Source organism: Furipterus horrens, unplaced genomic scaffold, assembly GCF_987537825.1.
Source record: "Furipterus horrens unplaced genomic scaffold, mFurHor1.1.pri manual_scaffold_17, whole genome shotgun sequence".
Taxonomy (NCBI): domain Eukaryota; kingdom Metazoa; phylum Chordata; class Mammalia; order Chiroptera; family Furipteridae; genus Furipterus; species Furipterus horrens.
This window is the reverse complement of record NW_028327187.1, coordinates 83,830,892-83,843,876: the sequence shown is the minus strand read 5'-3', so window position 1 is coordinate 83,843,876 and position 12,985 is coordinate 83,830,892. Positions and strand designations below refer to the sequence as shown.

The 12,985-nt window shown below is 39.5% G+C and overlaps 1 protein-coding gene across 1 annotated transcript in view; it reads left to right on the top strand.

Annotated features, from left to right (window-relative positions):
• RP2 (RP2 activator of ARL3 GTPase) overlaps nt 1-12,531 on the top strand; it is a 55,619-nt gene extending 43,088 nt beyond the window's left edge. The window contains exons 4-5 of the mRNA XM_090264230.1: nt 9,258-9,343; nt 12,320-12,531. Coding sequence (XP_090120356.1) covers nt 9,258-9,343; nt 12,320-12,403 — 170 coding nt within the window. The 3' untranslated portion in view covers nt 12,404-12,531. The remainder of the gene's footprint in view (nt 1-9,257; nt 9,344-12,319) is intronic.
• The last annotated feature ends 454 nt before the right edge of the window (nt 12,532-12,985 follow it).

The following is a 12,985-nucleotide window of genomic DNA, read 5'->3' as shown; positions in this document are numbered from 1 at the left end:
ATCCCCCACCCACAATCACACTATCAGTAGCAAATGAGCCAGTATTAATATAGATGTAAAGAGGTTAAGACTATTGTACTATATGAAAAACTGATGAGTTTTTTTAACTTACAGATGATTTTTGAGAGGGAGGATGGTAGAATAATAGTAGTAGCAAATAGGGTCAAGGCTATGCGAGACAGTAAGTAGTATTTACATTGTATGTTGAAAAAGGGAGGGAAGAATGAAGAATGTAGTGAGAAAGTGGACTGTATAGTATTAGGTTTATATAAGTTATATGGTATATATTTAGTGTGAGAGGAAAGATAAAACAGACAAACAAAAAAAAATAAGGAAGGAGAATAGGAGGGAGAGAAGGTAGGAAGCAGATTAAAGAAAGATTTTTTTTCTCCAGTACAACCTTTGGGCACTGTCCTTTTTCTGGATCTGCCCCTGGTCAAAATTCCATGGGTTTCAAATCTTCTTTTCTGGCTGGCTGGCTGGCTGTAAGGAGATCTAGCAGGATTCTGTGGCTGCTATTCTCACTCATGGTCCTGCCCCCGCTCCCTGCTATGAGCCGCACTGAGTTGGGTCTCTCCCCACTTGTCCTGCTGCACCCTCCAGCACTACTCAGGCTTGTCTAGCAACGCTCTTCTGCTGGCAAGCTAGTGTGCAAGTCCCTAGTCCCTGCCCAGCCTCAGGTCCTGTCTCTGCCTCTCCTTCAAAAAAGCCTCTCTGTTGCCTCCAAGTTGCAGCACTGGCCTGCGTCCCTGGCTGGTAGCGCCTTATTGTGTGCCTGTGTGTATCGCTTGCCTGTCTGGGGTTCCTACTGAGTCTGTGTTTACGCAGCAGCTTTCCTGTATGGGCCCCTCTCCATGGCTCAGTTCTGCTTTTTTGTTTGGTGGAGCCGTGTTGCGAGTGTCTGGGGTGCAGGGTTGCCAGCCTAGGGAGTCCCCACCTAGACTCAGTTCATACAGTTTCTCAGTCTGGGCTGTTCACTGTCTTCCCAGGCCCCTGGCTGTTTCAGTGAAACCTTCTCATTGACTCCCTCCGGGACTTTGCTGGTCTGAGCACCTATGGCAGGGGCAAGTTTCTAAGCAGATCCTGGCTAATGAGCTGGTCTGCAGCTGCCCCTTCCAGGTGCAGTGCAGCGAAGGCGCCAGGCCAGGAGGCCCAGCAACTGCTTGAAGAGCACTGGCTGAGCTTTCTGCCCTCTTTCACACCACTCCCACACTCCCATCCCTGTTCGTACTGTCTGAAATCCACACTCACTCACTCCTCTCTGTGTACTCCAAGTCCTTCCACAATGGGAGCAAGCAGACAACACTGCTACCTACTCCACCGCCGTCTTCCTCCTATCCTGAATTTTCTGTAGACAGCATGTAGTTGGTTCTTGCTTTTCAATCCTATCTGACAATCTCTGTCTTTTAACTGGTGTGTTTAGACTATTTACAATGAAAGGGATTGATATAGTTGGATCAACATCTACTCTCTTGCTAGCTGTTTTCTGTTCCATTTGTTCGTTTCTTGTTACCTCTTTTTGTTTAACAGGCCATTTTTTTATGATTCCATTTTATCTCCTCTGTTGATTTACTGTTTATACCTCTTTTATTTAATGGTTTCTTTGGTTTTACAGCATACATATTTAAATCACTTGAGTCTACCTAATAGTAATATTATACCACTTCACCTATAATATATAAGTTCCTAATAATATTATATACTGAAGTCTTCCATCCTTGGGTCATTATTATATATTTTACTGTTTCATATACTATAAATATCTAATAGATACTGTTAATGTTATTGCTTTAAACTGTCAGTTATTTTTATAACAGTTAAAAATAATGAAAAAAATATATAATATTTTACTGGAGGCTTTAGAGCAGAAGAATGCCATGGTCCCTTTAAAATACAACTTTTATCATCCTGATTATTCTAAGTGGGAAGCAGAGAGACCAACTGGGAGGCTGTTGCTGTAATTTAATTCAGACATGATAGTGGCTTCTTCCAAAGTCATGTTAAATTACACAGAAGAGTTTATTAAACAAGACATTCAGGAATATTTTTTGTTTACTTCAAAGTCTCACAATCTTTTATAATAGTTCAAATATTTCGACTCAAAGCTACTGCAAACTATTTAAAAAGATGTTCACATTCAAACACTAAAAACATGACTAGTGATCCTTGCTGACCTCATAGTTCAGTTTGAAATATCACAGTAAGTGTAGTCATAATTATTAGAAAGACAAACAGGACTGCTTAAAATGTGCATTGTCAGCATTGTATTTTTTTAAAATTTTGGATTATCCACACATGCTAATCAAACTTGATGCACTTGTCTACACTTTTTGTTGGTCTTTCTTCCTTCCTTCCTTCCTTCCTTCCTTCCTTCCTTCCTTCCTTCCTTTCCTTTCTTTTCTCTCTCTCTCTCTCTCTTTCTTTCTCTCTTTCTCTCCTTCCTTCCTTTCTTCCTTCTCTTTCCTTCTTATTTAAATATTCATTTGGCCAGTGGCAAACAGGCAGGCTGAGACCAAAATGGTGTCATCCCAGAGCAACAGCAAGGCAAGAATTTTTTTTAGTATATTTTATCGATTATGCTGTTTCAGTGGACACAATTCTTTTCCTTTGCTCCCTTCCACCCAGTATCCCCCTTCCCTCCAACAATCCCATCCCCCTTAATTCATGTCTATGGGTCATGCATGTAAGTTCTTTGACTTTACCCTTTCCTATATTATTCTTAACATCCTCCTGTCTATTTTTTACTTACCAATTATGCTTTTTAATCCCTGCACCATTTTCCCCTTTCACCCTTCTCCCTCCCAGCTGATAACCCTCCAAATGACCCCCATACTATGATGCTGTCCCTATTCCAGTTGTTTGCTTAGTTAGTTTTTATTTTTTATATTCTGTTGTTGATAGTTGTGAGTTTGTTGTCATTTTAATGTTCATTAGTTTTGATCTTCTTTTTCCTGAATAAGTCCCTTTAACATTTCACATAATAATGGCTTGGTGGTGATGTACTCCTTTAGCTTTGCCTTGTCTGGGAAGCACTTTATCTGCCCTTCCATTCTAAGTGATAGCTTTGGTGGATAGAGTAATCTTGGTTGTAGGTCCTTCCTCTTCATTACTTTGAATACTTCTTGCTAATCCCTTCTTGCCTGCAAAGTTTCTTTTGAGAAATCAGCTGATAGTCTTGTAGGAACCCCTTTGTAGGTAACTCTTTGCTTTCCTCTTGCTGCTTTTAAGATTTTCTCTTTATCTTTCACCTTTGGCATTTTAATTATGATGTGTCTTGGTGTGGTCCTCTTTGAGTCTAGATTGTTTGGGACTCTGTGCTTACTGGGCTTGTATATCTATCTCCTTTGCCAAATTTGGGACGTTTTCCTTCATTTTTTTTTTTCAAATAAGTTTCAATTTCTTGTTCTTCCTCTTCTCTTTCTGGCACCCCTATGATTTGGATGTTGGCACATTTAAAGGTGTTCCAGAGGTTCCTAAGCATCTCCTTATTTATTTCAATTCTTGTTTCCTCATTCTGTACTGGTTGACTTGTTTTTTTTTTTTTTATATATTCCAAGTCATTGATTTGAACCCCAGTTTCCTTCCCTTCACCATTGGTTTTGTGTGGATTTTCCTTCATTTCATTTAGCTTAGCCTTCACTTCTTCCCTTCTGCGTTTTCCGTACTTAAGCATATCTGTCAAATCTGTGAGCATCTTTATCACCAGTGTTTTGAACTCTGTGTCTGTTAAGTTGGCTGTCTCCTCGTCACTTAATTCTCCCACTGGAACCTTGATCTGTTCCCTCTTTGGGGCCATACTTCTCTGTCTCCTCAACTTGACAGGCTCCTGTGTTTGCCTCTGTGTCTTAAGTAGAGCTGTTGCACCTGTTACATTGTAAGGGGCAGAGCCTTAGTTATTCGTCAGTACAGGGCGGCCCATTTCACCACAATGTGGTGCTGTATGTGCGGTAGGGGTCTGAGAGGGAACAGTGCTGCTTGCTCAGCACTTGTCCCTTTTCTAGGCATTTCTATCACTTCCCTTATGGGACTGGTGCCCTGGTTGTGGTTCCCAGAGTGAGTGGTTCTGCGGATGTTCTAGAACCATGGGGGCCTCTAAACAAATGGACTCTGCTGAGAGACTGGCAGTTTCTGCTTCTGCCCCAACCCCCACTGTTCTGCACAGTCAGAAGAAATAAGGCTTTATTTTCTCTGGTACTGGGACTGTGAGCTGTGGGGTCTGGTCTTGTGCTGGGAGCGCTCCCCAGGTGTCCCTCCCAACTTTGTTTTTAATGTGTTACTGCACTGTCCACTGGCCTACTGCTGCCGCCGTCACTGCCGCCACCACTGCCATTGCACCTGCCATCACACTGCTTCCTACGGGCCCTGGCTCTGCCCCTTCTGTCTGTATGGACGAGTATTTCTTCCTTATATCTTTTCTTGTTGGACTTCCATGCATCTTAATTTTCTGGAACTTCTGGTTGTCTCTAGTTTTGAGGTAATTTTATTCCTTCTTAGCTGTGGAGAGAGATGCATCGTGTCTACCTATGCCTCCATCTTGGCCAGAAGTCCTTGATTAACAATTTCTTAATCTCATCTAATACCCAGTCCATATTCAAATTTTCCTAATTGTCTAAAAACATTCTTTATGTATTTTTACAGTTAATTTGATCCAGATCTAAAATTGTCCCCTCACTGACTTCCGGCCAAGATGGAGGCTTAGACGGACACGCTAGGTCTCCCTCTACAACTAGAGAGGAATACAACTACTTCAAAACAAAGGATAACTAGAAATTCCAGAAAATAAAACTACACGGAAGCCCAACATATGAAGTTATAAACCAGCGGTGCCATTTGGGCAGGTAAGAGTTAAAGAGGGCAGCGCTGTTTGCGGTCGCACCTGGAGCGGCGGGGCTGCGAGGAATCCCAGCTGCGGTCAAGCCCCTGGCGGTGCACGACCCCGGCGCTGGGGAGAGCGGCCGCCGCATTGCCTTGAACAGTGAGGCCCAGGGGGGCGGGAGGACGGATCCCGGTCTCCTAGCTGAATAACTGTGTGAATCCATCTTGGACCCCCGCCCCCAAAGAAAGCACCACAGGGCTGCGAAATAGGTCGCAGACAGGCACCAGTCGCTGAATTGTGACGCGTACACAGGCACTGCCCCCTACAGCCGGCCCAAGAAAACAAAACACATCTGTCAAAATCAGGCAGACAACTATAGAAATCCCGGTAGCACAGCTCACCAGGCAACAGATAGAGAACCTGACAGATGAACAGATAAGAAACCTGTCAGAGGCTCAGTTCTGGGCCATTGTTATCAGGTGGCTTACAGAATTCACAAAAGAGCAGGAAAAAGATAAGAAAGAAGCGAAAAACATTCATAACGAAAGGAACAAAACCACATACGAGACAGATGGTGAGGAAAAAAAATCCAGAGTTCATTTCAACAAACTGGAATATGGAGAAGGAACAAGCAGTCAACCAATGCAGAGAGAGGAAATGGGAAGCAACAATGAGAGGATCAGAAACTTCTGGGACAGCTATAAAAGGCCCAACATAAGAATCATTGGTTTGCCAGAGAGCGAGGAAGATGAACTAGAACTTGAAAAATTGAGTGAAAATATAATAAAGGAGAACTTCCCAGACTTGGGGAAGGGAATAGACTTGCAGGTCCAGGAAGCAAGGAGAGTTCCCAAGAGACTGGACCCAGGGAGAACCACTCCAAGACACATTATAATCAAAATGTCAAAAATTAAAGATAAAGAGAGAATCTTAAAAGCAGCAAGAGAGAAGAAAAGAATTATGTACAAAGGGGTCCCAATTAGACTATCAGCTGACTTCTCAAGAGAGACCCTACAGGCAAGAAGGGACTGGCAAGAAATATTTAAAGTAATGAAAATCCAAAACCTACAACCACGAATACTCTATCCAGCGAAATTGTCATTCAGAATAGAAGGACAGAGAAAGTGTTTCCAGGACAAAATAAAACTGAAAGAGTTCATTAGATCCAAACCACTGTTATATGAGATGTTAAAGGGACTGGTTTAAAAAACAGAAGCTAGGGAAATGAAACAAAGGCAAACAAAACAGGCAACGAGAGTGGAAAAGGAACTGTGGGTACGGGAAGCATATTGGGGGGAGGTCAACAGGGAGGGGGAGTGGGGAGAGGGAGGGAGATGATATAGGAATTGGGGATCATGGTAGGAGGGAATGGAATAGACGGAGAGAGGTTGGGAGGAACTGTATGCACAACTAATGGACATAATCTAAAAGGGGGCGACAACTGGAGGGAGGGGGGCCACCGGGTGGAGGGGAGCAGAGGGAAGGGAAATTGGCACAAATGTAATATTTTAATCAATAAAACACATTAAATCTGAAAAAAAAATAAATAAAATAAATAAATAAAATTGTCCCCTCACTGTATATCATTGATTTGTATCTTATACCTCTCTTGACCAGAAAAAATGTTCCCCATCCCCTTTTTGTTTCATGCCTTTGTCTTGTAAAAGAAACCTGGTCAGTTGTTCTGTAGTAGGCATGAGTTTCTTTTTTTCCTTTTCATTGAATTTCGGGGTGGGGGTGACACTAGTTAACAAAACTATACAGGTTTCAGGTGCATAATTTCACAACATATTATCTGTATATGGTATTGTATGTTCACCACCGCAAGTCAAGTCACCCTCCATCACCATTTATCCCCCCATCCCCTCCTCCACCTCCTCCCACCACCACCACCCCCCCCCCCCCCGTGCCTCTGGCAGTCACCACACTGTTGTCTGTGTCATGAGTTTTTTCTTTTTCTTTTTTTGGTTTTGCTCAATCCCTCCTCCCAACCCCCACCCTCTACAGTTCTTGTAGACTAGAAGTTAGATCAAAGCCTTGTTCACATTCACGTTTAAGGTCTTTTTGGCAAGAATATTTCACAGGTGATACTATTCCTGTATCATTACACAAGAGGGCACATAATGATTGATTATTGCACTTCTAGTGATACTAAGATTAATTGTTAAGTTCAGATGGTGACAGTCTTCTCATTGAAATTTCCTGTCAGTCTTCCCTGTGGTTGCTAAAAACACTGATGATTCTTGCTCTATCCAAATAATTTATTAGGAGTTGCAAAATGATAATTTTCTAATCATATCACTACCTCTGTATTTATTAATGGGTGTTAACAGAACTTCTTATACACAGAACTGTTTGATTATTTTGAAATATGCTTCATATCAGAAAAGCAGAATAAAAAAGGGAAAATAATTAAGCATCAATTTTCAGAGTAATGATTTGGTACCCTAGCAACGTACAGTGGTATTCAGTGAATTTTGTTTGTTTCTCTCTTTTCTAAATATCATTATGAGCTCATGCCTTTTTATATATTCAGTATGTTTTAATAAATTTTAGTCATATTCCCTCTGATCTCACTGTGTTTCATCTTTGGCCATTGGGAGCTCCTTCAAGCTAGCTCCTGTGTCTTTTAATACAACCCCATTGGCCTTTGATAGCCTCAATGCTTTTTGGCTCGGCAAGATATTCCAGGTTGATCTTACCCATTTCTTGTCTCAGACATAGAATCATGCATTTTTCTGAGGAAAGTTACCTTTTCTTTACTCAGTACCTGTCTTGATCTACACACTGTGATGCTGAAAAACTCACTTTAATTTGTTCTACCTAATTGTATAATTGACTGTTGATATATCCCCCCTTTTCTGTATTTGTTGCCTGTATTAAATCACAGTCCCTCAGTTATTTTGGTGTCCAGTGTAGTGTGATCTTTTCTCTCATTCTGATACCTTGCTCTGTGGCACATGACTACATTCATCTTAGTATTTCATTACTTAGTACTTCATCTTTCTCTGTTGTTCTGTATTAGTTTAATGCTTTTATGTCATTTTTTTCCCAAGAAATTTGTAATTTTATGGGGGTCAGGACTTCTTCATTACTATAAGAGATACAAAGAAAATTGATTAAGAATATAGTGATAGCTAAATAAATATTAATTGAATTGAAGGGCATATTAGGTTGGACAAATAGTTCATTTACTTTTTTATGTAAAATAAGGGACACATTTTTCATTTTTAGCAATAACTTTGTTGATTTGGATATTTTGAATATGCCAGCTATCTCCCTCTATTGGCTTCTAGTGGGTAGAGTCCAGAGGTGCTGCTAAACATCTTCCAATGCATAAGACAGCCCCATAGCAAAGACTTATTTGGCCAAAATGTCAGTAGTACCAGGCAACTTCACAAACCACTTTTGACATATTCTATCAGTCACAACACCTTCTCCATACACTGCACAAATCTTTTATTGTGTTTCAGTTGCATTTTTGTTTTTCATGAAATAATAAAGCATAATACGCCAGTTGCGTATTTTCTTTCATCTTCGGTATTAAAATTGCTGCACATAAATTCACCAATTTTGATAAAAACTTTTAATGCATGCTGATATGACAGCTGTCACAATACAATCTAACAAAATTATTTCAAATGACATTAAAGACAACTAAGCACTACTAGAGCCATTGTACATAAAAAACGAAATGAACTTTTTGGCCAACTCAGTATTTTGCCTGGCTAACTTATGGCCATGTTTACCCACAGTTTGACACTGGTAGTGCCAATGCTACATTTAAATCCAAAATTTAAAGTACAGGTGGTTTAAAAGTATACAGATTAATGTATGGGAAAGGAAGCTTAAATATTCTATTCAAAGAATGAAAAAATAAACACTTGTCATTGGATTTAGAATGTAGTTTTTAAGGCACACTCAAAAAAAAATTTCACATGTTCATTACTTTGGGTGCCTGGCCTCAATTCCTACTTGGCTTTGCTTCATTAATGGTGACCCAGAACTTGGATGGTAAGTAGGAAAGTTGGAAGCAAGGGTGGCTGCCCAGCAAATTCTCTTATGTTGACTTGAATCGCTTTGATTTTTTTTCATTTTGTCAACTATTTTTTGTACTGCTAAATGGGTGGACTTTTTGTGGTTTTTATAGATGAATGAAAACCAGAAAAGCCAGATTATTTACAACACTTAAAAATGCGATAGTCCTATCGTATTAATAGCACTGAAGTTACTCTCCATGTGATGAGTATTCTGTGTTAATTTGTTTTATGATTAGAGTAAGAAGAAGTAGCTGAAGTGATGTGTCCCATCATCTACTTCCTTCTTCCTTTTCTCTTACCTCCAAAGAAGAGGTTAAAGATTCTTAAGGGAAGAATAAAAATATTAATTTTAGAATAATTTGTATTCTTGATAAGACAACACTTCTTTGGTTTGCTTATAGGTGCTGTTATTGCCTTGGAATTTAATGGAGATGGTGTTGTAGAAGAATGTCAAATTGTTGTCAAGAAGATATTTGGGGAGACCAAGGTACAGGACTTCATTGACTATTGTTTTAAGTCCTTCCTGAGCTGAATTCAGCATGACTCAGCACTGCTGCTCTCCTGGCCACTGGCCCATACACCCCTTGAAGACCTCAGATACTCACCTGGCCCTTAATTCTGCTGGTCAGGGGGCATCCTGCCTAGGCTGCTTATAGTGGCTCTTTCGCAAAGCAGGCCAGCCTCTCCCTGACACTCCAACCTGCTGGCAGCCTCCATTAGGGCAGTTACAAAGGGCCAAGTTTCTGTCCCTTCCCCTCACAATAACAGGCTTTTCCTTTGAAGGCTGAGTTTTGTTTTGAGTCATCTGCACCTCCTGAACCCTAGCCTGGACCTGAAACACTTTAAATATGTCCTTTGGCTGAAAACAGACATCCCATCCATAGGTCCCCAGAATCCAGGGCTTCTCTTTGTGACCTAGAAGGAGCAGGTGTCAGGCAGGGCAGGAACAGCTTCAGAGAGACTGCTTCAGAGCCAGAGTCAATTTCCAGCATCTCTGGCTGCTTTCAAATCAGTCTCCAAGAAATTCAGCCTCAAAGAGACCCCAGACTTTACCTCTTCCAATATCAGCTCCCAGAAAAGCAATGGACCCCTGAAATAGCCACAAGGTATTCCAAGGGTCCAAGACTCTTTCTCAAGGACTCTCCAGGACCCCTTGCATCTGAAAAAAAAAAAAAAAAAAAGCCCTAGTAGACTTCCAGAAAATCTCTAGGTCCTTTTAATCTTGCAAATCAACTCAAGGGCCTAAACACCTTCCCCAGGAAGCTTCCAGGAAAAGTAGGGACTTACATTGTGAACATTAAGGCTACAGAAATACCGTAACCTCTGAGTGAGCCCCAGGGCTCCCCTCCAGCTCATCTTCCAGAGAGATCCCCTAGGTTCCAGAAATATCTCAGTTTTCCAAACTTCCCAATGATATGGGGGCCCCTCGTCTCCCAAGGCAAACCCCAGTAGTCTAGAGGCCTCTGCACCTCAGAGGAACCCCCAGGGCCCCAGAAAAGTCCCTGCTCTCAGGGACAACCTCAGAATTCAACCTACTCCTGAGACATCAGCAGGACCCCAGAATTATCAATTTCCAGGGCTCCCAGTGTCCCCATTAATCTTCCACCTACTAGAAAGACCTCCAGAATCCCTTAACTACCCAGAATCAGCCCTAGACCCTTGCACCCCCTGAAAGCCCCCTACCTCCTAATTCTCCATTTCACAACAGCCTGGAGCTACAGGCTAAACTTCCCCACCTCTTGTGGGGGTGGTGTCTGAGGTCAACTATATTTCAGTCAAACCTTTTCATTTCCTTTTCCTTACAATCAAATAGTACTTGTCAGCCCTAGTGTTGCATGGAATTTTAAAATAAAGATCATTATTTTTAGAACCTATGGTAAATAATTGGGAGCTAAGCTTTGGTTTTTCCTTGCCAAGCTAAAATATTAATTGCTTAAATTTTTTCAAAATAAGAATGCACTTATTAACAACATTCAATAATACTTAAGTTTCTAAACAGTCTCATGAAATGGGTCTTCAAGGCCTTCTTTTTTAAAAAAAATAGAGAATGATATATTGAAAAATGTTATACAGGTGGATTGCCTTAATAACTTTTCTACTTTAAGTGGCATTCAATAGGAACCATACTTCTGATATGCTGTACCTTACTCTTGTAAGCTGGGCAGCTACAGGGAGCCACAGCTCTCAGTCAGCTCTGCCGTCACAAGGGTAAACAACCACTGCTCTACAGTGTATTCATTGTGTTAGGTGATTTTGCTCAATGATAGGCTAATATAGATGTTCTGAGCATGTTTAAGGCAGTGTAGGCTAAGCTATGATGTTCAGTAGGGTAGGTGTACTAAATGTCTTTTCAACTTATATTTTAAATTTATGATGGGTTTATTAGAGCATAATCCCATCGTGAGTCAAAGAGCATCTGTATTTCTAAGATTATATACTTTAGACAGATGATTCCATTGCCTATTGTTCATTTTTTGTTTCAGTAATGCTTCCTCAAAAATTGAACTTGAGCTTTACCTAAAAATGGTCACACATAGGTATTTTCTAGACATGTTGATGAGATTTCTGTATTTAATAATTTCAGACTTAATATAACTTAAAAAACAAACATTTAAGAAGATTAAATCAGTATTTATATAACTGATTATTTTTTTGATAAATAAGAATTTTTTTGTTTTGTAGCCTTATTTGGTTTGTGGTTCCTTGAATTTGCATAATTTAAAGTATTTTGTCTTTTATCTCATCATCACATACTACTAAGGGTGAGAGCAACTATAATCAGATTGAATAGAAAAGGAAACAGAGAGAAAATGGTTATTTGATCTGAATGAGTTAAAGATTATCTAATCCAATTTTCTCATTTTACAGATGTGGAAACTGAGCCCAGATAGATTTATTAAATTTCAGCATCATATAGCTAATTTATGATAAAGCTCGAATAGAGCTCGGATCTCTTCTGTTTCCTGGCTGACATATGTAAAAGCTATTTTGAAGGGTTCTATTGAGTACTATTCAGAAAACAGTTCATTTTAAATTAGTAATATGTCTTTAGAGCTTTAAAACAAGATAATCTCTAGTTTTGCTTCTCAGCCTATTGAGATTGTTTCTAGAAAATAGAAGAAATCAAGAGTTCTTTAAATAAACCTCTTTATTCAGTAGCTTTCATAATATTGACCATTGTATATTGAAAAACAGTAAAATTCAAAAGTGTAATAAAATACAAATGAAGTATTGTGAAAGCAAAGACCTTATTTACACAATAAGTGCTTTTAAAGGAGCTCAGTTCACCGTCTAACTATTGAAACTATTGCATGGATTCTACAGAAAATCTACACATTAAATATTATAAATGATGTACTTGAGTTTCTTTTAAATTGCAAGCTTGTGACTTTCTGTGGAGGATGTGGGCTTTGGAATTTGGGGTTACTAGTATTTATTTTTGTTTCTTTTATATTTAAAATAGACGTTTGTATCAGAAAACAGGGAGACAGCATCTAGAGATGTGGAAAGCTTCTACAACTTTGCTGATATACAGATGGGAATATGAAGTGCATCGTGGAACCAGGGATTTGGTATTAAGACCTTTTCAATTTGTGTATTAACAATGGCTTATACTAAGGCTAAAATTGTTAAAGCTGCTTCTTCAATAAATTGTTGAATACTGCATCATTTACTTGAGGTTCAAAAATAGTTCATTTTAAGTTAAGTATTTAATCAGCTTAAAACTATTTAACCCACTTCGATATGCCTACAGTTTTGATTCTCTTCATGATATTGTTATTAGAAAACAGAAGTGGCTAACAGTTCATTATTTTAATCCTAATTAAACATTCTTTCAAATATCTAATAATTTAAACTTTCCTCAGTGCCCAATGATATTTGTTTAAGAATACATTCTATTGCTTATTTTCTTTTTTAATTTAGAAGGATCTGTTACTAGCTGATCAATTAGAACAAACCCGTGTGCATTTTTTTCATGTACGCCCATCCAGTTAAAGAATTGCTTCCTAGTCGCATAATATAGGAAATGAGATTTTGTACACAGACTTGACATAATACTTTGTAAATTGAATTTTTTAATTAATAGGTATTTGATAACTGGTTTTGCAAGTAACTCTACTAACTGATG